Raw genomic sequence first — 24,494 nt, forward strand, 5'->3', positions numbered from 1 at the left:
CTTTGGGTTCTTCTTTGACTTGACTCCCAATCTTGCAAGTCGCTTGGGTTCAAGTGATGTCCTTTTTTTTTATTTTTCTACATATTACTTATAAACCTAAATAGATCTCTTTATCAGTGTGTTTTAAAACTGCTTTTTGAAGGCCAATTTATGCATGCATGCAGCTTTTTGCATAGAAATGATCTAGCTCGTCGTGTGGCATGAGCACTTTGAGTCCAGAGCATACACGAAGTGCTACAACAAAACTGATTCAAGATCCGCTTCCACTCGTAGTTTGGTTATTTGCACCTTGTGAATTACTTTCTCGTGTGAAATTGCATTCATTAAATCTGTATAGGGTATGGATTAAAAAGGCATGAAACAGATTGCCTTAAATAAGAGTTCAGCCTGGATAGGTTTCACAGCTACATTGGCAATTACCGGCCATCCAAACTGTTTCCTGTAGGAAATAAATAATATTTCTATTCACTTCAGTGATATGATAAGGAAGACAATACACCTCCAAATAGACAACACAATAGAGCAGGGCAGTATATTAAGGCTATCGGAGACTGTAATAGACAGAGTACAAGTTACAATGTCTGGATCATTTGTTTTTCCATGAACATTGAAATGGGTGCAAGCACTAAAGTACATCTCTTTATTCCACAAGGATCCTTATGGCTGCTTAGGGAGACTTGGGGTGACTGGAGCCATAAGTGCAATTACAACTTTCAGAGGTCTCATCAGTTGTGTTTTTTTCTTTACAGGTGCCTCCCAGTTAAGACCAGTAAGCGAGGCAGCACTATTACAGGAGGGAAAAGGATTAACCTCGGGGCTTTAAGCCCTGGGCGTTAAGGTAAGAGCATTGTTTTGGTTGTTTTTGTGGGGAAGTTTCCCCCCACACAGATGAAACATAGACCTCTGCGATCATAATGTTCAGCTGATAGATTTTCTACAACATTATGTGTCTATCAAAACTGCTCATGCGCGTTCTGCATAGGGAATGAAAGTGTACAAAAGATGAGATTCATTGGATTATTTCGTTAGCTAAAACTAGGGCTTGAAGTTTTCAGGTTTATTTTTGATCACATGATGTCCCTTTTAAACGTATTGTGAGCCGATTCTGTTTCCTAATTAAACTCAGAAAAAGCTGTTAATTACATAACAATGCTTGTTTTTACCTTCCTAACTTGACTGAATCTGTTTCGCTTAATTTTTTATTTCAAACAGACGTGACAAATTACGTTAATCGCTGATCCTAATTGCATTTCATTCTTGCAGTCACCTAGTTTATCGCTGTGCTTTTGTTATTTTCACTCGTTTTAACAGAGTTGTCCTGACAGATTTTCTTTTCAGCATAAAATACTCAGTACAGAGTGTACACTGATAGCAAATCTTCTTGTTTTGTAGCAAAGAAAAAACCCAGTTTGTAATTAATAGTTTTCTCTTAGGATGCAGGGCCAGCTTAACCACTACCATTGTATTACTTGCACTAGGAATAATGTTATTTATCTTATCTCATGTCCTTGCAAATGACAATATATGGGTAAAACTAATCATCGTCTTCTGAGACGCAGCAATGTGTTTTCCCCAGTTCTCTCGAAGCAAGACATTTCCAAGTTGCTAGTCGTACAGTCTGGGCCTTGAGTTTTTGTGCTATCGAAAGAATATCACAGGTCCGTAGGGGTGGTAATCTTGAGCAAAGACTTGTACAATGTGAATCTAAATGGATTTTATATCTTAAAACTATGTGGCCTGATGGTTTAAATTAAGAATTCAGGTTGTCTTGTTTCCTGAGAGTACGCTTGCAAGCTGTATTGAGGTAGTATTGGCTGTGATGTATGTGGTTTCCCATTTTCCCTTTTGTTCAGAATTATTTCTAATGCTTCAAATATTGTCACATGTATGAAGTATTTGGTCTGATTTTCAGGTGCTTTTTAGAGTCTGTTTTCACCTGCTTATTATCTTTCTATTGGGACTTGCGTTCCTGTGCTATACGTTTGTTGGCCACATGTCTGTAAGGTGCAGTAACTTGAGGACTATATGCCTACAAAGATGAAACTGACCTTTCTGAGCATGAAGTCAAATCCCGGGGGCGAGGGTTTGCCAGGGTGAGAATAATCCTGTAACACCAGCTCTCTAAACGCACTGTGCACAGCCACTGGACCCTTGAGAGGAATAGGGTGTCCTGTTGAGCGGGCCTGCACAGCACATAACTCGTCTATCATCGCAAATTAAGGCTTATAAATCTTATATTTTCGGGTGGCATAGGGAAGCAAACGTGACATCGCTTTCCTATTTTTATCTTTTAGTTTTATAGGAATGTGAATCCCACCCTTTTTTATGGGACTTTCTGTTCTCTCTCTCTCTCTTTCTCTCTCTTTAATTGTAACAAAACAAAAAAAAATGCCCAGTGATTCGCCTCCTGCTGTAAAATGGTAGGAAGGGTTTGGTCCCAAGCATAATATCCTATAGAGTTTTTACCCTACAGATAAGATCAGGACCAATGGCATTGCACATGGAGCTCCACGGTCGCAGCGTACCCCCATTGAGCTGGGATTAGAATGGGCTGCACTGATACGGGGGGGGGGGGGGGGGCGGTCCAGGGGGCACATCCTCTCCCGCTGCAAGCGTCTAGCCAACGCTGCTCGATTGTTGAGAATCAGCAAGACCTGCCAAAAACAAAACTTCCACCTCATTGTAATCTTTTTTATTTTGTGATAAACCAGCTTTTCATAAAAAGGACCCTCCTTGGAGACCTTTAGCATTTGAGACACAATACATTGAACAGTTTAGACCTCCCATTGGGAGTGCAAGCTGCAGAGCTGTTACGAGTTTACTGTAAGTCTGTGTGGAAGTCTGAGAGCCTTGAGCACGGTAGATATTGATATTATTATTATTATTATTATTATTATTATTATTATTATTATTATTACTATTACTATTCTGTTTTTATCTAACTGCATGCAGATGCATCTCATTGCATCTATCCTTTTCAGGTTTTGTGAGTTTTGAATCTTGAATGGGTGTATGAGTGCAGGTATGTAACTTTCAGGAACAACGATTCGGGTCTGTCCTCTTGTGCATGTTTTTATAAAATGTATGTAATTTATATATCTTTTGCATCTGATAAATGTTTGGCATTTTTAAAGAAGGATACAAAGTACACCCAGTGGTTTCCACTTGAAAGTTATTTTCTGGTATAAGACTTTGTAAGATGAATTAATCACATCTGGCAGAACGGCTATACCAGCAGTGTTATGGGATATTGAAATGGAGATTTTGTTACTGGCCAAACAAAAAAGCTTTGCAATTACAAAATCAATTGTTTAGTTGCAACTATTACTTAGTTTGTGCATAACCTGTTTTTAAATTATTATTATTATTATTATTATTATTAAAATTATTATTATTTTTTTTAATATCTGAAAAAGCAAAAAGTCCTGGTCATGTTGCCATCCCGGTCTGTTGACGCATCAAACAACTTTTCATACTGGAGGTTGTTTATATTGTTAAGCCAAAAGCGGATCTTAAAAATCGGCCAATTATATTCTCACAATGACCTCTCTCTCAGGTGGAAGTTTACCAGCATAGACTCCACCGGAGCTGTTGGTCTTGTTCAAATCAAGATTCAGAAACGGATTTCCAGTTTTGCCTGTGCCAGGCCCCATTACTTGTTTTTGTCCTGCTTAAAGGACTTTGATCTCTCTGAAGTTTTACTTCAGGTCAACTTCATATCAGATCGCTTTGCATTTTTTATTTTTTTATTATTAGAGCTGCTGATAAACCATTTCAGATTGAATTCCAGAGTTTAAAAGCATTTTGTACAGGGCTGTTGAATACAAAGAGACACAGTTAAAGATAGACGTCATCCTGTTTTATTTCTATCAATGTAGATTAGGTATAACTCTGGGGATTTATATTAGAATGGAAAGTTTTGGATTGTGGGGAAAAAAACCCATCCGTTTATCCTGTTTCTGCACTGCGCTTTCGTTGAAGTTCCGCATCCAACTATTCCATGAGCATTTCACTTGAGTTCTGTAACTCTTTTTGCTTTTATAGATGTACTTTTGTAAGACACAAAACACATAGAAAACGCAACATAGAAAAGCTGTCAAAATCGGCACATTTATTTATGCGTTGTGATGCCTATTTTTCATTCCAGAATTTTTCATTGGAGAATGCCCCCTGGCACAGGGGATATAAACAATAATGCTGCTGGAAAAGAACACAGGTTGCAGAGTGTACTAGGAGGCAGGCTGAATGTTTCAGCCCCACGGCTGTGCAGTTCGATAGGACACTGTGTGCCATAGAGTTAGAATTGAGCAAATAAAACAAGCCGGGGCTGATTTTGTTTTTTGTGTGGTTTGTGGGATGTGGTTGTCAGAAAAATGAAGCACTGTTTAGTGGTGCAGTGATAGAAAATCTGAGTGGAACTGGAAAGAGTGTTATGGTGGCTCTGTATGTTTTAAATACTAAAATAAACATAATACATTGAGAAAGGCTGTAGGCACAATTGCCTTGACTTTAAACTATTTTTGATATAAATAGTTGCCCAACATGTGGAAGACAGTCAGAAGGTACAGTAATAGATAGGTCTTTCTTCAAAAGTCAAGTCCTATATAAACTGGTAGTTTGTATCCAGTATTTCGAAATTGGTTGCAGAGTCTAACATGGCTTCATAAGAGAAGTGAGCGCAAAGCTTTATCCCTGTGAACTGCAAGAAGATTTTGGACCCTGCAATAAATGAATGTCAAGAAAGTTCTATGTCAGACTCCTGTGGGAAGGAAAAAGAGACGTCTGCGAGTCAGTTTATCTATGCATCAAAATTAACCATTCCCGGCTCCGATACAAGCTTCTGTTTCAGCTTTAAAACACAGCAGCTTGAGAGACTGTTGTCTGCCTATGTGCGAAGCAATCAAAGAAAGAAGGAATCACATGGGAAGTGTGCGAAAACCCCAACTTGAATTTTGAAGATAAAGGAGCCCCACCTTGGGTTTGAAGATTTTTTGCAACGAAGTGAAAACTGAACTACAACGGAAGTTTTAATTTTGGTCTACGTCAAGGAACTGTTGAGTTATCATTACCTTTCCGTTGTGGAACTAGGGTAATTTAATTGTAATCACAACATATAGAAGTTGATCAAATAGTTATCTTAATTTGTGCTTTTAACGCGCGCATGAAAAACCTCAGAGTATGAACCTTGTTAAAAAGTAACTAAGCTGCTTAACTCATATTGTCATATGAAGTGCTTTTTGAAGGTTGTGTAATTGTTATTAAACAATTGTAGTCCAGCCGTAGCTGTGATTATGTTATTAGAAGAATTGTAATTGAACAAGGTTTTGTTTTGCATGCAAATGGTAAATGCTTGTGTTTAACTGGAGTTATACTGCCTGTGAGTGGTAGACGCAAGGACACTCTATAGTGGAGCTGAGGGAACTGTCTGCAGAGTGACGTCTTTATCTGCTAGCAGAGCCACGCAGCCTGTACTGAGATTGAGACAGAGGAGTTAATGTACTGTGTTAGAATGAAATGTTGAACCTATACTGGATGTTAGGAAAGCAATAGGATTCCACTTGTACTGCAGTTTAAATGCGTTATTGAGAAACGACATATATAGAAGCATATACATTCAAGGAATAGTAACATTAATATTATTATCTAATAAACTGCTATGATACCTTGTTGTGGTTGAGGGTGTTTTGTGTGGTCATTGTAATTCCTCGATCTTATACATGTCATTAAATAAAAGGATTTTGAAAATGAATATTCAGATTATTTAACAGATAACTAATAGATTTGTCATTATTTAGTCGGTGATTTAATATGGTAATGGTCATAAAGTATTCCTTGAGGTTAATTAAAGCACTGAAATCTGAACTATTGCAATTATTCAAATTAATGAGTTGTTTAAATTAATTATTAAACAAACTAACATTATTAGCCCCACAAGGCTTCTAGTTGAAACATTTGTCATTGGATTTCATTTATTTATTTTCCTTTAGTATCTATATTTAGCACTATTGAGTGTTTTACAGCTGTTTGAAATAATTTTAACCATTTGCTGCCCAGTGTCCGATATATCTGACATTGAGAAAATAGACACTAAGTAAGTATGGAGAACATACCCAGGGCACTAAAGGGTTAAAAGACATCCCCCCCCCCAATTGTCCCAAGAAGAAGATACGATACAAAACTTTTCATTTTCCTGTTGTGCAATTGAACTATGTGTTGTGTTTTTTTTTTTTTTTTTTTGCTTCTTGTTGTAGCAGGGCTCAGTTGCATCGAACGCAGTTTCTTGAATCCGCTGTAAAATGGAGAAGGAAGCCCTGAAGGTTGTGAACAGGGGGGAGGAGGATGAGATGGTGAGTCAGGATTTGCATCCTCTCTTCTCTCTTGCGTGTCTGCTCCAGATGTTTGTATTGGGAGGGGGGGGGGATGCAATGTGTCTTCCTCTGATGTGTGCCAGGCCTCCTACGCTGTAGACACTAACAATACTACACTTTCACTGCGCTCATCCCCATTTAAAAAAACATTTACTCCTGTGCGCAGATTACGCTTAAAAAATGATTTCTGATATGTTACAAAATCTTGGAATGTTATTGTATTGAAGAGTCAGTAATATTCTGATGAGGGTAATAGCAATGGGGTGTTTTCTTTTTTTTTAACTTTTAAAATTTGTTTGAGAATAGCATTTGTTTAAAAATGATGAATATTTTGTCTCCTGGCTGAGTTGTGTAAAAACCATGCTGGGTTTGTTATGTTACAGTTGTGCCTCAGTTTAACCCTGATTGCCCTTTGTTATTTTGTTAGCCACTCGGATGCCCAGCAGTCGGAGTCCTAACAGTGGTTGGTGGGATCGAGTGATGAACGTTTCTCTTATCCTGATTAATTCGCGCCTGCTTGTCTCTGTGTGCGTGTGTGTTTTCTTGCAGGACATGTTGGGGTACAGGCTGTGCCACTGGAAGCTGGCGATCGTCTGTGTGGGGGTGGTCCTGACGGGGGGCTTCCTGTTGCTTCTCCTCTACTGGATGCCTGAGTGGTGTGTGAAGGCCACCTGTACCAGAACCCCCATTCGAGAGGCAGAAGTGGTGCTGTTGAGATCTACGGTACGCGCTGTAGTGACTCTGCCCTGGCCATGCACGCTTTGCACAGAACGTCTTGAGTTCGGAAGATAGTTAAGATTCACATATGCAAAAGTTACCCTGTCATTCATTCCAAGATAACCGTTTTTGTTTGGTCTCCGTGGTTGTCATGGAGTTATGAGGTTTGGTATTTGTCACATTTTTCACGTGAGTATCCGATTTAAGGGGAACTGCTGTAGAAAGTGAAAGTGGCGTTTCCTCTCCCAGGTCCCAATGCATGTGTCTCAGTCAAAAACAGGCTTGGAACAGCCTAGGTCAGGTAGTGTCGGGTTTTATATCGTTGAGCACTGGAATGAGATGGGCAGTAAGCACTTCTACAATGGATAATTGGGCATCCCTTGTATTTAGTAGATCATTTGAAATTTAAAGAATGCAGAGCCTTTAATAGGGCATAATGGGCATACATTGTTGTTATGAATAAGAGCTTTATTCCTTGTTTCTATTTTGGCATGAAAAATACAACGTGATACGTCACCACGTGCTGCTGCAGCTGTTTAAATAAAAAAAGTAAATAACCTCTCTCTGTCATATATATTAAAATGTGAAATGCTCATTTATCAAAATGGATTTTGGCAATTTCAACCAGCCTGCTGATAAGTGGACGCGGCACAAACTCTCCATTTGCAAATATTTCTTTATTTTTTTTAGGATGAATTCAAGCGATGGTTTAGAGCAAAGGTTCGTGTTATGCTGGCTCCTGGGAAGAACCCTTTCGACTGTCCGGATTCCAGAATTGTAGCGAATGGCCACACGCCTCACCCCGCTGAGAACCAGACCGAGGACTGCGAGAGAAAGCATTCCGAATACCAGCCCGTGCAGGTAAAACACATCGCAGTTATTTTATATATGTAAGTGTGTGTGTGTGTGTGTGTGTGTGTGTGTGTGTGTGTGTGTGTGTTCTCTCTTGCTTTCTCTCGCGCTCGCTCTCTCTCTCTCTCTTGCTCGCTCTCTCTCTCGTTTGCTCTCTCGCTCTCGCTGTCTCTCTCTCTCAAGTTTAAATTCAAGTTTAAAAATACAAGACAAATCAAAGGTACTTTTTTGTTTATCAAAGGTTAAGGTCACATAATCCTCTCATAACCTTCAGGTGGTGACTTTTATTTTATTTTTATTATTAGTATTGTTTTTTATCTTATATAATCTCTTGAAGGCTTCTTCATGAAAACCTGCAGTTTGGTGTGCTTTGTTTTCTCTGAGCAACCCCCTCATCACAACAGCTTCCAAACGTCCTTATCTGAGAGAGAGAGTCACCCGAGAGCAAGGATTGCTTAACAGAACCGTACACACGCTGGCTCAATAAAACAACAGAGAGACACCATGGAACTGGCAACCAAGAAAATAAATAAAAAATACCTGAGCCGTTAACACAAACTTTAGGGCTGAGCTATTCATTTTGAGGTGGTGATGTCACATTTATATGCAGTCATTTCCATGCACTCCCTCAGGCAACCTTGTTATTTATATTCCAGATATTTAAGAGGTTTCTGATTTTAGGAGGGCGTTTCCTCTGGGTGTGGGGCTGCTAATTGACTGTAGGACAGAGGTTGTGAGTTGCATTCCGATAGATAAGACCTCTCTTGTGTGGTATAAATCAAGCCTTTGTGTGGTACGATACCCTGAACGTGTGTGTGTGTCTTATGTTTTTTATTTGTTTTAATATGCACTACATTGCATCTGAATCGCCCCCTTGTAGTTCTGTGCAAGGTGCTCTGTCATGCCTTTTGTGTTTACGGCAGCTTAACAGCATTTTAATTTGGAATGTTTTCATCCCCAGATCCGCTATTTCACCCTCCACAGCACGAAGTACTACTGGAATGATATGATCCAGAATTTTGAAGTATTAAAGTAAGACCAATTTTGCCTTCATTCCCCAATTGTTTTGTCTCATTTTACCCAAGCAGCCAGAATGTTCTTCACCCTTCTCCCCATCATTGACATTTAGCACCCCCCTGACTGCTTTCTAAAATCTAATCATGTGTATTGCTATACAAGATGTATATTAATTGAAGGCTGGTGCATGGGATTGAAAAGCATTTAGCTCATCTGAATACCCAGCAACCCACAGCGACATTTCTGATTTTTTTTTTTTTTTTTTTTTTAGCCCACACGGTATTTTTACAAATGTTATTCCCCTTATAGACAACAAAAGACTACAGCTCCAACACAGTACATTGTGGGCTAAGCCACAACACATTTATAGCGAGCCTCAGCGATTTTGTGGGACAGCAGCTGCACTTGTGTTTAGCCAGTCTCGATGAGGCTGCTGATAAAGATGCGTGTATGGTTTCCAGTGACTTATGATCTACATTTTCATGTAATCCAGTGTCTTCCCTGTTTAATATTCTGCTACAGCATGTGTCTTCTCTTACCATTCTCTGTTGTTGTTGATCAGTATTTATCAGACGCACTAACTGTTCTGTCAAATCTGTCCCTATTTCTACTAAAAGCTGAATTTCTGAAGTGAGATGGATTGAGAAATGACCACTAGGGGTGCACAGCTATCCCCTTGTATTTGGATTTTCACATTCACTAAAACGCAATGTTGCCCCAGAGGTGAAGAAATTACATTTTGCACTTCTAGAAGCAGAGTTTTTGACGTGTCAGGATAAGGATTTATTGGCTGGAATGGTTAGTAAGCATTTTAAATAAGGATCTTGGCAGTGATATCAATAGAGACCGGTAGAGAACACACACCACAGGATATTAAACAGGTAAGAAATTCAGTATATCTAAATATAGTGTTTTACAAAGACATGTTCAGGTCTCCTTATCTCTCTTCCTTCCTTCCTTCTCTCTCTCTCTCTCTCTCTCTCTCTCTTCCTTCTCTCGCTCTTGCTCGCTCTCTCTTTCGCTGTTCCTTCTCTTGCTCTCTCGCTCTCTTGCCCTCTCTCTCGCTCTCTCTCCAGGGGACTGGAGGATCTGGGAGTCAAGTGTTCTTCTGTTCATGATGATCACAGCAAAGGACTGACAGAAGATGAGCAGGATTACAGGTAGTGCAGTTTGTTAAGATCCTGCATGTTGGATATGAAGTGAGCGTCTATAGGTGCCGCTAAGACATTTTCAGACAAGGTTCTCCCAGGGCCGAACATGCTTTTACTGACTTTAAGCTTAATGAGTGTGTTGTTTTGTCTGTTGCAGGAGATTGTTTTTCGGAGAGAATGAAATTGCTGTGAAAGTGCCTTCGGTTTTTAAACTGCTAATTAAGGAGGTATGAGATGTCTTTCTGTTTTCAAACCAGCACAGTATACAGGATAGTAGTCTGTAAATAGTGTAAGAATGGGATATGCTGTATACAAATATTGTGCTTTTATGGTGCTTTTATAAGTCTTCAAAAAAAACTCCTAGTCCTATGTGTGCAAAGTCAAGTGGTGTGCTTGTTATCTTTGTATACATACAGTCCCTATAGAAAATAATCATAAAGTGAGTGCCATTAGCGCTCAACCACCGTTGTGTTTATTAATCTGCTTGGCTGTTCATCCCCTCTCTAGGTCCTGAACCCTTTCTACATCTTCCAGCTATTCAGTATTATTCTGTGGAGTGCTGATGAATATTACTACTACGCCCTGGCCATTGTCATCATGTCAGTCATATCGATATTCACCTCTTTGTACACCATCAAAAAGGTAAGAGCAGGAGGAGGCGGCCGCTGGCTGGCTGCACTGCAGTAGGAGCTTGTGTAAATCTGACATTAACCATGTCAGCCCTTTTTAATCCTGCCCATTCAAAGAAATATAAGTGTCGAATGATGCATGGTCTGCTGCCCGGGATGGAGACACGTCGGGCCTTCTAATAATCACACACTGTACCGTCGGAGGATCAGTGCGCTCTGTGTGAAACGCACCCCTTCACGGCTGACATCTCTCTGTATATGCATGTCCTTGACGTGTGCTTTGAGGCTGTGTATTCAAAGGAATTGCAACGGCAGTCAGGTTTCTGTTGTTGCTGTAGTTTTATGAAAGTTATACATTGTAGATTCCCAAACTAGACAGGACTCGTTATCTATAGAAAGAGACCTGTGAAATGAACACTTTGACTTTTTTCAGCAATACGTGATGCTGCATGACATGGTGGCGACCCACAGTATTGTCAGAGTCTCCGTGTGCAGAGCCAATGATGGTAGGTAAAAGCCCCGCAGTGTGTGTGAATGTGTGTTAAATAGATACAATAGCATATGAGCAGGCTTTAAGCGCATTACAAATCAGAAACACAAGCTGCATTCTGGAGGAGTGAAATGAAAAGTGTGTTCTGTTTGATAGGTTTTCTTGTTGTACTAATGGGATTAAAAAAAACACGATTGGATGCCGGCGCATTTTTAGCCGAATCATGAAAAGGTGTCTGTACAAAGCAGATTTTTTTGATCAGCTCTTTGAACAGCACTTGCAGTAACTAGGGAGAATGAGTATGCATGTATATTTAGGCTTCCGCATACAGAGTGACAATAAAGATTCAAAGGTGGACAAAAGGTGGCTTTAGCGGTGTCGTTTCATGAGAAAGAAACTATACCCATGGGGAAAAAAAATAATAAAACTTATAAAAAATAATAATAAATACAATAATATTAATACATTAACAACGTATCGTTTCATTTAAAACATTAAAGCAGTTATATGTATTTAATACCTATGAAAGGGGATTATTATTATTATTATTATTATTATTATTATTATTATTATTATTATTGTAATAATAATGTAATGCGTATGAGAATTATGAAACACATAAATACAAACACAGGCGACCTGCTGGTGATCGGTTGTACAGAGTCAAGTCGGATGTCTGTGAAAGCAGCAGTGCAGTATCCAGGACCTCTCTATCCAGGCACACAATTTTAAAACGGGCATTTTGCGTGATGCAGGGGGGACCTTGGCCTGACAGTTTTTCAGGAATTCTGTGCTGCATGAGAGGAATTTCAAAACAACAAACCCATTCCTCGCGGGTCGGCATTACTGTGCAGTTACAGCAGCTGCACCAGAAACTCTGTGCTGTTCTGTCAGGATCCGGATCTCTCTCTCTGTCTGTGTCAGATTCCCAGTAATCTGAATCCTTTCTTTCAGTTTCAGTAGGGCCTATTTGGCGCTCTGATTAGCTCAAATTCATACAGGAAGTCTTTACCAATAGATTCTAGCTCTTCAAAGCCACTTAGTTCCAGTGCTGTTGTGAGATTTGCCATCTTTTAAACCCGCCGGTCAAGCGCTGCAACCAGTGATGTCATGGGAAAACTGTCAGTATGGCAGAACACTTCAACATCTAAGTGCTGGTTGTCATAGAGTCATTTATTGTGTTATACGATAAGTCTTTTATTGTGTTATACGATAAGTACAAGGGTGTTTTGAGTGGGAAATGTTATCCCTTTCCTTCCCCTTTTAACCACAATGCAGATTCTGGTTCTGCATCAGTAATACTACAGCATACAGTTGATTTATATTACCTTGTGAAGCTTCTTTAGATGCACTAGACTCTTCCCTCTCAAGACTATGGATCACAGATATTTTAGGTCCTGGTGGACATAGACCAAATTATAAAACCTTCACGCTATTTTTCATATGCAAATGATATAGTAAACATTTTCTGTTCTTTTGCGTTTTCAGTGATCGAGGAGGCCATCTCCACTGAGCTGGTCCCTGGTGACGTCATGGTGATTCCAGCCAATGGGACCATCATGCCCTGTGACGCGGTTCTGGTGAGCGGCACTTGTATAGTCAACGAGAGCATGCTGACAGGTAAGTGGACCGGCCTCTTCCCACAACCTGTCCTGTGAATGGATTCGTACTTCCTTCCATACATTTGCTAACAAAGAAATATTGGATGTCCATGTGCGTACAGTACTAACATGTTTTGCAGTGTAATGAGAATCCACGTAGTGTAATAGCTGTTTGTTTTTCAGGTGAAAGTGTACCCGTCACAAAGACCAACCTGCCGAATCCCAGCAGAAGTGTGAAGGGAACAGAGGAGGACGAGCTCTACAGTTCAGAGCTGCACAAGCGGCACACGCTGTTCTGCGGGACCAACGTCATCCAGACGCGCTTTTATTCCGGAGAGCTTGTCAAAGCCGTGGTGGTCACAACCGGTAAGAGCTGCAGAAACGTGCACTGGTGGAAGAAGAAACAACGTAAGATCTGGAAACGGACTCTCCTTTCCGGCATTCCCCTGTGTACATAGTTTAACATGCCAGCATATGAAACAAAATGTGTGTTTAACAAAGTGTTAAACAAAATGTGCTTCACTAGGGCAACACCTGACTTTTCAGAGAATGCTTTATTGTTAAATACAGTGGATTTAAAAAACGAAATCATGCCCATTCAGACAATACATCTGTGATGAAACATCTCGTCTTTAAATAAATATATTTTTTAATTATTTGTATCTATTTTAAAATGTTTCTCTATTCTGTAGGCTTTAGCACTTCAAAAGGACGGCTGGTGCGATCCATCCTATACCCGAAACCGACTGATTTTAAACTGTACCGTGATGCGTACCTCTTTATGCTGTGCCTTGTTGCGGTGGCTGGGATTGGCTTTATCTACACGGTTGTCAACAGCATCATGAACAAGGTACGGTACAGTATCTCGGAGCAGTGTGCTGCAGTTCCTGGATATCAGCTACAGATATCAGATTAACTGTAGCCCCCCCTCCACCCCCCAGGTGCCAGTCCCCACCATCATCATCGAGTCCCTGGACATCATCACCATCACTGTGCCCCCCGCGCTGCCTGCTGCCATGACTGCGGGGATCGTCTACGCACAGCGCCGTCTCAAGCGCATCGGGATCTTCTGCATCAGCCCCCAGAGGATCAACATCTGCGGGCAGCTCAATCTTGTCTGCTTCGACAAGGTCAGGGAAAGGAGTGCTGTCTTTGTATCTATATGTCCCTTAATAACAGCAGTACAGTGGGCACCTGTAATCTATATCGTTTGCTTTCCTTGTTCAAACAGACTGGAACGCTTACCGAAGATGGTCTAGACCTGTGGGGCATCCAAAGGGTGGAAAATAGCAGGTAGAGACATTTTAAACAAGCATGGCTGTATTCAGAATTGCCATTTAGCACTGCTTAAAAAAAAAAAAAAAATGGAATGGCAAACCATATAAAAATAGCAACAGCTGTGAAATTCCCTCAGACTGCTTGAAGCAGCAAAACTAGACTGCTACTAAAAAAAAAAGAGGAAAGGGAAGAGATATTTGAAAACAGCGCGCATGAACTTGAACTGTAGGACAAGGAAAAGTAGAAATCGATCAAACTTTTTTGTGCTCTGTTTAATTTGCATGAACTTTTTACCTTGGGCCTTCGTACAGATGGAATTCCTGCATACCTTATCTGCTCTGGGGCAGCAGTGTGGAGTAGTGGTTAGGGCTCTGGACTCTTGACCGGAGGGTCGTGGGTTCAATCCCAGGTGGGGGACACTGCTGCTGTACCCTTGAGCAAGGTACTTTACCAAGGTCCTTTGCTCCAGTAAAAACCCAACTGTATAAATGGGTAAATGGTATGTAAAAATAATGTGATATCTTGTAACAATTGTAAATCGCCCTGGATAAGGGCGTCTGCTCAGAAATAAATAATAATAATAATAATAATAATAATACATATACAACCAGTGTAGCCTGTTGAACATACCTAAGCTAAGAAATATGCTGAACATCTGGCCAGTCCTTCCTTCTGAGTGAGGGGGGTTGGGGTAGGCAACATTTTGGGATTGAAGTTATTTGGAGTTATCTCTTTTACTGTTCATCATGAACTCTAGTGTATAAAGGGACACTCTGGGCTGTCTTGCTCTTTGGCACCGTATCCATTAACTGCTGCTCCACGCTAGCTGTCTGATCTCCTCTGCTGATTTCTAGTTTTGTTTTGTTTTTTTCCCCCAGTTTTCTTCTTTCAGAAACACATGCCTGTAAGGAAGACCTGGTAAAATCTCAGTTTGTGGCCTGCATGGCAACGTGTCACTCTCTCACCAAGATCGAAGGAAAGCTTTCGGGGGATCCGCTTGATCTCAAAATGTTTGAGGCGACTGGTTGGGTGAGCACATCTGCACTGTTTCTTTACACAGTACACCGCTGCTCCAGCCTCCTCTGTACTGCACAACCAATACTGTGAAGACACTGGAAGTGGGACTGAATCTTTTCTACTGTACTTTGTGTTCAGATTCTGGAAGAAGCAACAGAGGAGGAGACGGCCCTGCACAACCGCATAATGCCCACGGTGGTTAAACCACCCAAGCAGCTCCTTCCTGAAGCAGAGGCATCTGCCGATCAGGATATGGTACGTCCAGTACGCACCCGGCACCACTTCACCAGTACAGTACTCAATTGAGTATTTTAAGTATCGGTAGGCTACACTAGGTGATTGCTTGCTGGTTTAATTAACAGCTTCCTTAGTTACTATAGAAGTAACCCACCCCCACCCCTGGGTCCCCGAGTGGCTCATCCACACGCCCTCAGAATGTCTGTGCTGCGTGGGGACTCGCTGCGGTGAGGAGAAAAAAATAATAGAGCCAATAATATAATAATATTTTGACATTCCAAATTGGGGGGAAAATACATAAAAATAATAATTGGTCACTAAAATAAAAAGTAAAATAATAGCCTGACAGGTTTTACTTTTTCTTTTAATTGTAAGTCGTACCCTGCAAACGGCAGTTGTTGATGTCCTTCAGTAAAGTAATCTAGCCGTCCTTTCTTTGATGTTTCCTGGAGCACTGCCATGTCTACAGCCTCTGACGAAAAACTCTGCTGCCCCCCTGTGGTCAGAAGTTAGTCACCAGCTCAGGGAGGCTACATTGATGAATTAAAGGGTTCCAGTTATTACTAGGAGCAGTGGTAGTTGTAGAAGTTGTTTTTTGTATAATAGACGTTTAGTTCACAGGCATATAAAGTAATAAACATTGACTACCTAAATATACATTTCCATATTTTCAGTGTCCAGCATTCCACTATATCTATCTATCTATCTATCTATCTATCTATCTATCTATCTATCTATCTATGTAAAATATTAAATGGTGTTTTTTTTTTTTTTTAATATATATAAAGGAGCTGTGTAAGATTCTGGTGAGTTCAGTTTTTTTATTTGTGTGTGTGTGTACATATATATATATTATATATATATATATATAATATAAACTTTTTTTTTTTTGCTAACATGTCTTTCTATATTTGCTGGTAAGCTGGTGAATGAGATGCCCTTGTGTTCTCCCGCAGCCTTCCTACGAGATGGGGATTGTGCGTCAGTTCCCCTTCTCCTCGGCGCTCCAGAGGATGAGTGTGGTTACGCGGCTTCTCGGGGAGAAGTGCATGGATGCCTACCTGAAGGGGGCGCCAGAGGTAGTTGCTAGCCTTTGTAAACAGGAAACAGGTCAGCGTTTGTTTTTGTTATCTTCATTTACATATGCAACGCATGCTCCTCCCCCTTCTTCCTCAGAGAGATTATATTGTTTAGTTAGCAATACAGTTTTTTTTATTATTTGTAGTAAAGATTCCTGAATGTCAAAGCCTTACTTTTTCACCTGTATATATGTATTGCAAACTGCAATACATTTAAACAAAATGTTTGGGTTTTAACATTCAGTACATCTGCCTTTTAGCATGCATTATTGTTGTCTTGAATTGAAATTAGCAGTAAACAGCTGTTTAAATACAATCATTCGATTTTAGTAGGTGAATGTTAATATCAATAAATAGAGGGTGGTTGTTTTTTTGTTTTTTTTTTTAAACTTGTAGTGCCCCACAATTTCTCTGAGGTTTTGGAAGGGTACACCAAACAGGGATTCCGAGTCATTGCCGTGGCCCATCGGAAACTCGAGTCAAAACTCTCGTGGCACAAAGTGCAGAACGTCAGCAGGTACCCTTCAACACCGCTCCTGTAGGGTGAACGACCTCACTTCTCTAATCTGCAACCTCGAAAACATATTAGATTACAACTGTGTTTAAAAGCCCTAGTTTCTCCAACTCTTAATGGCTGTGTAGAATTCCCTTTGTCTCTTGATTTTCTCTCAAATATAAGCTTAAGACGGTTCCAGTAGTTGTTGGGAATGGGAATGGGGAAAATTCAGGCAGTTCAGACTGATCCCGTTTGCTGAGGTTCGGATTTAAAGAGGGTCCCTTTATTTCCTGCTCTTGCAGAGACACCATCGAGAGTAACATGCAGTTCCTTGGCCTGATCATTATGCAGAACAAACTGAAGGCGGAGACTCCTGGAGTTCTGGCAGACCTGCGAAGGGCCAGCATTCGCACTGTCATGGTCACAGGTGGGGGAGGAGGCATGCTTACCTTTTACACCTGAAGAAATAAAGAGTTTAATTCTGACACCTCACATTGCAGAATGAAGATTTTAGAAAACAAAACTGCAATGAGTTTCATTGTCTTACCCGGATTGCATATTTTGTTTCACAGGGGATAACATGTTGACAGCTATCTCAGTGGCTCGGGATTGTGGAATGATTCCTCCTCAAGACAGAATAATAATAGCAGATGCACTGCCCCCTAAAGACGGACAGACCGCTATGATTAATTGGCACTATGCTGATAACCCCCCCAAGCATGTCAGTGCCACAGGTTCAAACACAGAGGTAGGTGGCGTCTGTTGATGAACACACCAAAATTATTTTGTTTTTACATCCACGTAGGCAATGGTTGTAATTACCAGGAGTGTGTATAAATGCAGATACTGCTGCTTCCTACCTTTGTCTGCAGCTGAGCATCTAAACAAACCAGGCAGTCAACAAAGTGTGCTTTCTGATGAAGTAGAGTGCACAGGTGGTTAAACTATGGAAGAATGTAGTAAGCATATGCCCAGGAATAATACTTTAGTAGAAAGGTTAACATGGTTGTGGGGTCCAGTGGTTAAAGAAAAGGGCTTGTAACCAGGAGGTCCCCGGTTCAAATCCCACCTCAGCCACTGACTCATTGTGTGACCCTGAGCAAGTCACTTAACCTCCTTGTGCTCCGTCTTTCGGGTGAGACGTAGTTGTAAGTGACTTTGCAGCTGATGCATAGTTCACACACCCTAGTCTCTGTAAGTCGCCTTGGATAAAGTATATAATATATACAAGAGCAGCGACGTCCTGGGCTCTGTTGGGTTAAAGTACCACACCTCAACATTTAAACTGTCTCTGGCTGTTGTAACCGCTGCACAAAGGGAACGTGCCATTGCTCTGCTGTGTTGGCTGTAAAGCTCATCTCTGCTTGCTTTCAGGAAGTTCAGATCAGGCTGGAAGAGGAGAGCTCAGGGGCTGCATTGCACAGCATGGAGCACTATCACTTTGCAATGAGCGGGAAGTCCTTTGCTGTCATAGCAGAGCACTTCCAGGACCTGCTCCAGAAGGTGTGTGTGGATAATGGTGGTGGTTCATGTTTTAATGTCCAAATTACCACAACCTTTGTAACGTTTTTGGTGTTGGATAGTTTTAAGGTTGATTACAAAAATGCTATTGACATGGGCATATGTTAATAAACGAAACTAAACACTGCTTGTTTCTGCACATTTTACTGTCAAAAGGATTAATGACTCCTGGTTTTATTTCTCTCCCTATAGCTAGTACTGCATGGCACCGTGTTTGCTAGAATGGCTCCTGATCAGAAGACACAACTGGTGGAAGCATTACAGAGTGTAGAGTGAGTACAAAGACTGCATTAATTAGTTCTTTATGGTTTCCTATCCCTCGGTGAGGCGTGTGTTTGTCACACTGGAGAATTGGACTTGTATCTACAGAACCAGCTCTTATACTGTACATTCTTTAGCATGCTATTGGGGGGAACAGAATCTGGGGGTACAGTATGATGAGGTGCCCTCTCCTGTTTTTACAGACATATGTGTGTCACACATCCATGTTTACCTATATGTAGAGAACCGCTTATTACATTTGTTTGATGAAAGATGCCCCTTTAACAAAGCTTGAATTGGTTTGTACTAAAGAGTACCTTTGTCAGCATTCTGAGACTGTATCATACAAGTCTGGCTATCAAACTTCCACGTAAAAAGAAATGATTCTAGATACAGCTAGCAAATGTTGGCTAATCGGCTTTGCTGCTTTTAATATATTCCTCTTTGTTTTCCAGTTACTATGTTGGCATGTGTGGCGACGGTGCAAATGACTGTGGTGTAAGTAGGTTATTATTTTGTGTAGCATGAACAGTGATTTCCACTTGTGTGGAAGTGGGTGAAGCTAAGGCACTCGGAGGTCAAGTGGTTAAAACAAGCATTGCATTATATTTGCTGTGTCCCTTGTCTGTATCGCAGCGTCGTATTTAAAATAATTACACATCATGGGCATAAATCAACTGGCCAACACATTTCACATTTACCCTGCTAAAAGCAATTCCCTACTTCATTTACCCAAGAGGCCACGTTTCAGTTGTTTCAACTGTTCCCCTACTTGTCCCTCTTAATCTTGCTGATAATTTTCAACACCACAAGGAAGCTAATCTCACTTTCACATGTACACTTCTGACTCCTTGTCAAAGACAACAGCTGTAAAGACAGATGTGATGTGGGGACAGTGCTGTGGTGGGTGGGTGATGTTATTAAAACTGTACCCTTTATTGAACAGGCGTTAAAGAGAGCACACAGCGGCATCTCCCTATCCGAGCTCGAGGCCTCCGTGGCATCCCCGTTCACATCCCGAACTCCCAACATCTCCTGCGTGCCGAGCCTGATCAGGTAGTAAAGAAAACAGGTTCAGTAATGCAGTTCTCACAAGGCAGTCTGATACCGATGAGATACAAATACAGGGCAGCACTGTACACGTGTGCTTGGTCTGTGGTGCTCTTGGAAAGAACTGTTCACAGTTTATTCTTTTCTCCAGGATCCTCTGTTTTACATTTCACGTCAGGCTTCAGCTCTAAATATAATACAGTGCATGAACAAGCAAGTGGGGAAAAAAACGATCCACAAAATTACCAACTCCTTTTCAAAAGAGAATGTGTCTGTTACATTTGGAACTAGCAGCATTTAAACTTCAGTTGAAAAAAAAAAAAAGGTAGACAGTACTACAATGTGTTGACAGTTTTGTGCTGTCGGCAACCAGTAGGTGGCAGTGCTGGCAAACAGTAATGCATTAAAGGAGTGCTAAAATTAAAGTATAAAAAATGATCAAAGAACCAGGAGATGTTCAGCACAAGAAAGGAGTGTGTGTGATAATTGCTTAAATGACCATGTATTGTTAATGGGTTGCCCTTTTTCTTTGTCTGTGAATCCTGTTGCAGGGAAGGCCGTGCAGCATTAATTACCTCCTTCTGCGTGTTCAAGTTTATGGCTCTGTACAGCATCATCCAGTATGTCAGTGTCACCCTTCTTTACTCGGTGAGCACATGCGTTCGGTCTGCTGTTTCACAAAAATCCAAATAATTCTCAGTCAGAGTTTACATAATTATAGAACTGGTAATTATAAGTCAGCTTAGGCTAGCATTTGAATATATTTAAACCTGTTATAAAATGTTTGCTGGCTTTTCTTTTAGATCCTGAGCAATCTTGGGGATTTCCAGTTCCTCTTCATTGATATAGCCATCATCCTAGTCATTGTATTTACAAGTGAGTACAAAAGAAAACCCCTCATTTTTATCACCACATACATATTCATTGGTTCACTGGAATCTCCTTTAACCCTTTGCAGTCCATTTATTAAGTGCGTGTCAGGCACGTCAGGTCCAATTTATTTTCACACGCGCAGTTAATTTTAGACGCGCTGTTTAAAAGTATTTTTTTTCCACAGTCAAACGGGTTTAAAAGGCCCTGCATATCAATAAAGCACTCACTAGGCATCTCCAGCCCCGCCCCACCCTTTCGTTCGCTATCGCTTTCACATTTGCTAAGAAATAAATAATACTAATAATAATAGGTGTACATACCGATCAATCATCTCCTGATCACTCGTTTTATCACCAAACGCCTCAATAATGCGATCCAAGTCATTATTTTATTACTATAACATCTGAAAAAAGCTCTGCAAATGTCCGTGATATTCTCTGAGCACTGATGCAGTCACAGCCAGCTTGTTTCCTTATGGCCTCCATTATCAGATGCCAGGGGCAAGTATGACTAATCATGAGATACGCCCCTTTTATTTTATATATTTTTTTTTTTTCGGCTTGTCTCGGCTCCTGTCGCTCCCATTCAGCCATTGAATGGTTTTCTCGGCTTTTTCCGGAGAAAAAACGACTAGAAACCCGTTTTTTGCGTCTTTTTGGACCGGATAGGAATAATTGCAATGTCGGACCAGGTCCGCAAAGGGTTAATGTACAACAGGTGTTTTCTTCATGTTTTTGGAAATGTAAGACCATTTACTTTTAAAACTGAAAATAAAATCTACCATTGGTACACTGAAAAATCTCTGTGTGATATACTCTGAACATTTCTGGACTGTGGGTGCTAGAAAAAAATAAGTTTTAAAATAATCATTTATTGGTGGTGTTTAAACCAATAATGCAAGTGTTCTTCTATATTTCTTATATATAGCTGTGGCCAAAAGTTTTCCGTCATCTAGACCTTTTCACCAAAACATCATGTAATCAAAAGAACTACAAAATGATATAGCAAAAGTCTACCGGAAGCCATAATAGTAGCCCAGTATTTCATGTTAAATATCAAAATGTCACATTTTTTAATTTGTGTCAATTTTTTGTAAAGTATATGGAAAACTAGAAAGCTGTATGTAATTCAATATGTTAACCTAACATTGTTCAGCAGGTTTCATTCGACTTTATGAAGCAAAATGAGTTCATTCTATAGGGTGATGCAACACTTTAGCCACAGCTGTATTTTGCCTGCTCTCTCTCTTGCTGTTTTTGCTGCAGTCTGTTGAGATGGCTGGTTTCTGATCCCTTTATTTGCCTGCTATTAAACATGAACTGTTCTAACAATGTCTCTGTTTCAACGCAGTGAGTTTAAACCCTGCCTGGAAGGAGCTGGTCTCTGAGAGGCCTCCCTCTGGGCTCATTTCGGGGCCCCTGCTCTTTTCTGTCCTCATGCAAATCCTTGTGTGCCTGGGTTTCCAAACACTGGCCTTCCTGTGGGTCAAGCATCAGCCCTGGTACCACAAGTGGACACCAAGTTCAGAGTAAGTTCAGTTACAAGGTAAACACTTCAATGTTGTAAAATCTTCAGCAGTAGTGGGATTGATTTACACATCTGAAAGAAAGGGTTGTAATTATGTGCAGAGAGTGCTTTGGGGGTAAAGAAGGTAACTCCTAGAGTCTTTCACCGTGGAACAGAAACAACGGCAGACACCTAGCCATACCTTAACCTGGAGCCATTTCTCATCTATTGCAGTGCCTGCAGCCTGTCCAACTACTCACACCATCAGAACGAGACAAATCACGATGAACACAACATCAAGAACTATGAGAACACAACAGTCTTCTTCATCTCCTCATTCCAATACCTCATTGTAGCCATCGTGTTCTCCAAGGGGAAACCGTTCAGGCAGCCTAGCTACAAAAACTGTAAGTGTTTATTCACCATCCGCTGTACAAAGAAAACGCTGAGAGATGTGTGAGAGTGCATTCTTGTTTAGTAAGTTATTTGGATTTAAAATGCATTTAGAGTTCTCGAGTTCACCGCTAACCACAGGAAACTGATGGGGATTTAGCTGAAATATTTGTTTGACCTCATAACTTATGATTTAATGTTAGTGTTTAAAATGGATTAACCCTAGGTCACCATGCCAACTAAATTCTACAATTAGAGTGTGATGATATTAATAATACCATTTGCAGATGTTCTAGTAATGAAGCACTAAAATCAAAACCTTTGCAAAGGGGTAGTTTTCTCTCTTTTTTTAATCTTTTTTTTTTCTTTTCTTTGCAGTGCCATTTTTAATATCTTCATTTGCTCTCTATGCCTTCATTCTCTTCATCATGTTGTATCGTGTAGATGCCATTGATCAGTTTCTGGAGGTGAGTATGGTTGAACACAGAAACCCAGCCTTGGTACATGGTATTACTCATTTCAGCAGGTTCACAAAGAACCTGACCTGGACGGTATCAGAGAATGAAAGGGTATGTAAAGCTATGGTCAAATGTTGTAATCAAATAGAATTTTAGGATTGAGACATAATAAAATACTGTATGAACATAATTTGGTGTGAAAGGCGCTATAATAAATTATTATTATTTTTATTATTATTTATATCTTTTATTTAACATCATGTAGTCAAAGAAACTACAAAATGAAATCGCAAAATTGTACCGGAAGCCATAATAATAGTAGAGTATTTCATGTTGGATTTTGAAATGTCACATTTTTCAACTTTTGTCAATTTGTTTTTAAGTATATGGAAAACTACAAAGCAGTGTAATTCAATATGTTAACGTAACTTTTATTCAGCAGGTTTCATTCAAATTTATGATGCTAAATTAGTTAATTCTACAGGGTGATGCAGAACTTTTGACCATAGCTGTAAGCAAGCATGTAAATGTGCCAATATGACCTTGCCTAAGATGAAGCACTTGCTGTCCTTGTAATAACTGGAGTCCTTTTCTTTCACCCCTTTGTAGATTGTGTGTGTTCCATACCAGTGGAGATACACAATGCTCCTCATCATTGTAGTTAATGGTGTGGTATCTGTCTTGACAGAGGTAAGAAGATCCAACACACACAGGGCTACATACTGGCTGTTACTTTTCAGTAACCTTTCATTCTTTTTTCTGAAGTGGTCTTTTTTTTTTAATGAAGGAAATAATGGTCTGTAGTTGGGTAACTGCAGCAACACAGAAATCATTGTGGATAAAGAATTAATAATTTGAATTAAGGTTAGAAATGTAACATATAATGAAATAAGTCTTGTATTAAAATAGAAGTATAGTTATTTCTAGAACATATATATATGTATGTTCAGTGCCCAGATACTGCCCACAAGTTTAGATGGCCTCTCTTATAAGGCCTGCACGTTTTTTTTTTTTCTCTCTAAATGTTTTGCATTGTTAGTATTCTTTGTTAAATAATTTCACCAGATCAGAATGAAGTGGCTGGTTTCACAGAACCCAATTAGCACTTATATTGGCTACTTACTATTAAGAAAGGCAGTTTATGGTTAATGCTACCAGTAATCCGGATAGATACATATTTTATACATAAATTTGTTATGACCTTTTTAAATATATATTTTTAGAAATGATTTTTTTGGTAAATTCTGTAAGAAACAAAAAAAACCATGTGTTTTTTTTCGAATGGTAGTCCTTTAAATCCTTTCTTGCCCAATGCGATGTTTCATAGAACCTCATCCTTGACATCATCTTGCGGAAGTTTGTGTTCAGCCGAGACAAGCAGGGGAGCTGTGGCATCACCTCTGCCACACAGACACCACAGGTTGGGATCAGAAGCTTTCATTTACTGTCGCTTTGACTTTTCACTGCTTTAACCTTCAATAACAGCACACGTTAATATGT

At 40.1% G+C, this 24,494-nt stretch overlaps 1 protein-coding gene across 3 annotated transcripts in view; it reads left to right on the forward strand.

Moving 5' to 3' along the window:
• The window catches only part of LOC117423401 (polyamine-transporting ATPase 13A3-like), a 37,792-nt gene that overhangs the window by 8,969 nt on the left and 4,329 nt on the right, over window positions 1–24,494 (forward strand). Inside the window, exons 2-33 of one of the 3 annotated variants that reach the window (XM_034039097.3) lie at window positions 750–838; window positions 6,252–6,347; window positions 6,918–7,091; window positions 7,776–7,946; window positions 8,899–8,969; window positions 10,031–10,114; window positions 10,263–10,332; window positions 10,613–10,747; window positions 11,168–11,240; window positions 12,713–12,844; window positions 13,009–13,191; window positions 13,518–13,675; window positions 13,767–13,955; window positions 14,057–14,118; window positions 14,982–15,132; window positions 15,259–15,375; window positions 16,146–16,163; window positions 16,314–16,467; window positions 16,833–16,953; window positions 17,235–17,359; window positions 17,505–17,680; window positions 18,307–18,435; window positions 18,646–18,725; window positions 19,170–19,212; window positions 19,661–19,770; window positions 20,316–20,412; window positions 20,568–20,640; window positions 21,988–22,165; window positions 22,378–22,550; window positions 22,915–23,003; window positions 23,604–23,684; window positions 24,322–24,414. In XM_034039097.3, the coding sequence (XP_033894988.3) occupies window positions 6,297–6,347; window positions 6,918–7,091; window positions 7,776–7,946; window positions 8,899–8,969; window positions 10,031–10,114; window positions 10,263–10,332; window positions 10,613–10,747; window positions 11,168–11,240; window positions 12,713–12,844; window positions 13,009–13,191; window positions 13,518–13,675; window positions 13,767–13,955; window positions 14,057–14,118; window positions 14,982–15,132; window positions 15,259–15,375; window positions 16,146–16,163; window positions 16,314–16,467; window positions 16,833–16,953; window positions 17,235–17,359; window positions 17,505–17,680; window positions 18,307–18,435; window positions 18,646–18,725; window positions 19,170–19,212; window positions 19,661–19,770; window positions 20,316–20,412; window positions 20,568–20,640; window positions 21,988–22,165; window positions 22,378–22,550; window positions 22,915–23,003; window positions 23,604–23,684; window positions 24,322–24,414 (3,561 nt within the window). In that variant the 5' untranslated portion in view covers window positions 750–838; window positions 6,252–6,296. The remainder of the gene's footprint in view (window positions 1–749; window positions 839–6,251; window positions 6,348–6,917; window positions 7,092–7,775; window positions 7,947–8,898; window positions 8,970–10,030; window positions 10,115–10,262; window positions 10,333–10,612; window positions 10,748–11,167; window positions 11,241–12,712; window positions 12,845–13,008; window positions 13,192–13,517; window positions 13,676–13,766; window positions 13,956–14,056; window positions 14,119–14,981; window positions 15,133–15,258; window positions 15,376–16,145; window positions 16,164–16,313; window positions 16,468–16,832; window positions 16,954–17,234; window positions 17,360–17,504; window positions 17,681–18,306; window positions 18,436–18,645; window positions 18,726–19,169; window positions 19,213–19,660; window positions 19,771–20,315; window positions 20,413–20,567; window positions 20,641–21,987; window positions 22,166–22,377; window positions 22,551–22,914; window positions 23,004–23,603; window positions 23,685–24,321; window positions 24,415–24,494) is intronic. The other 2 variants (XM_034039098.3, XM_034039100.3) reach the window with 2 other exon arrangements.

The sequence above is a fragment of the Acipenser ruthenus genome, chromosome 17 (genome assembly GCF_902713425.1).
Source record: "Acipenser ruthenus chromosome 17, fAciRut3.2 maternal haplotype, whole genome shotgun sequence".
Taxonomy (NCBI): domain Eukaryota; kingdom Metazoa; phylum Chordata; class Actinopteri; order Acipenseriformes; family Acipenseridae; genus Acipenser; species Acipenser ruthenus.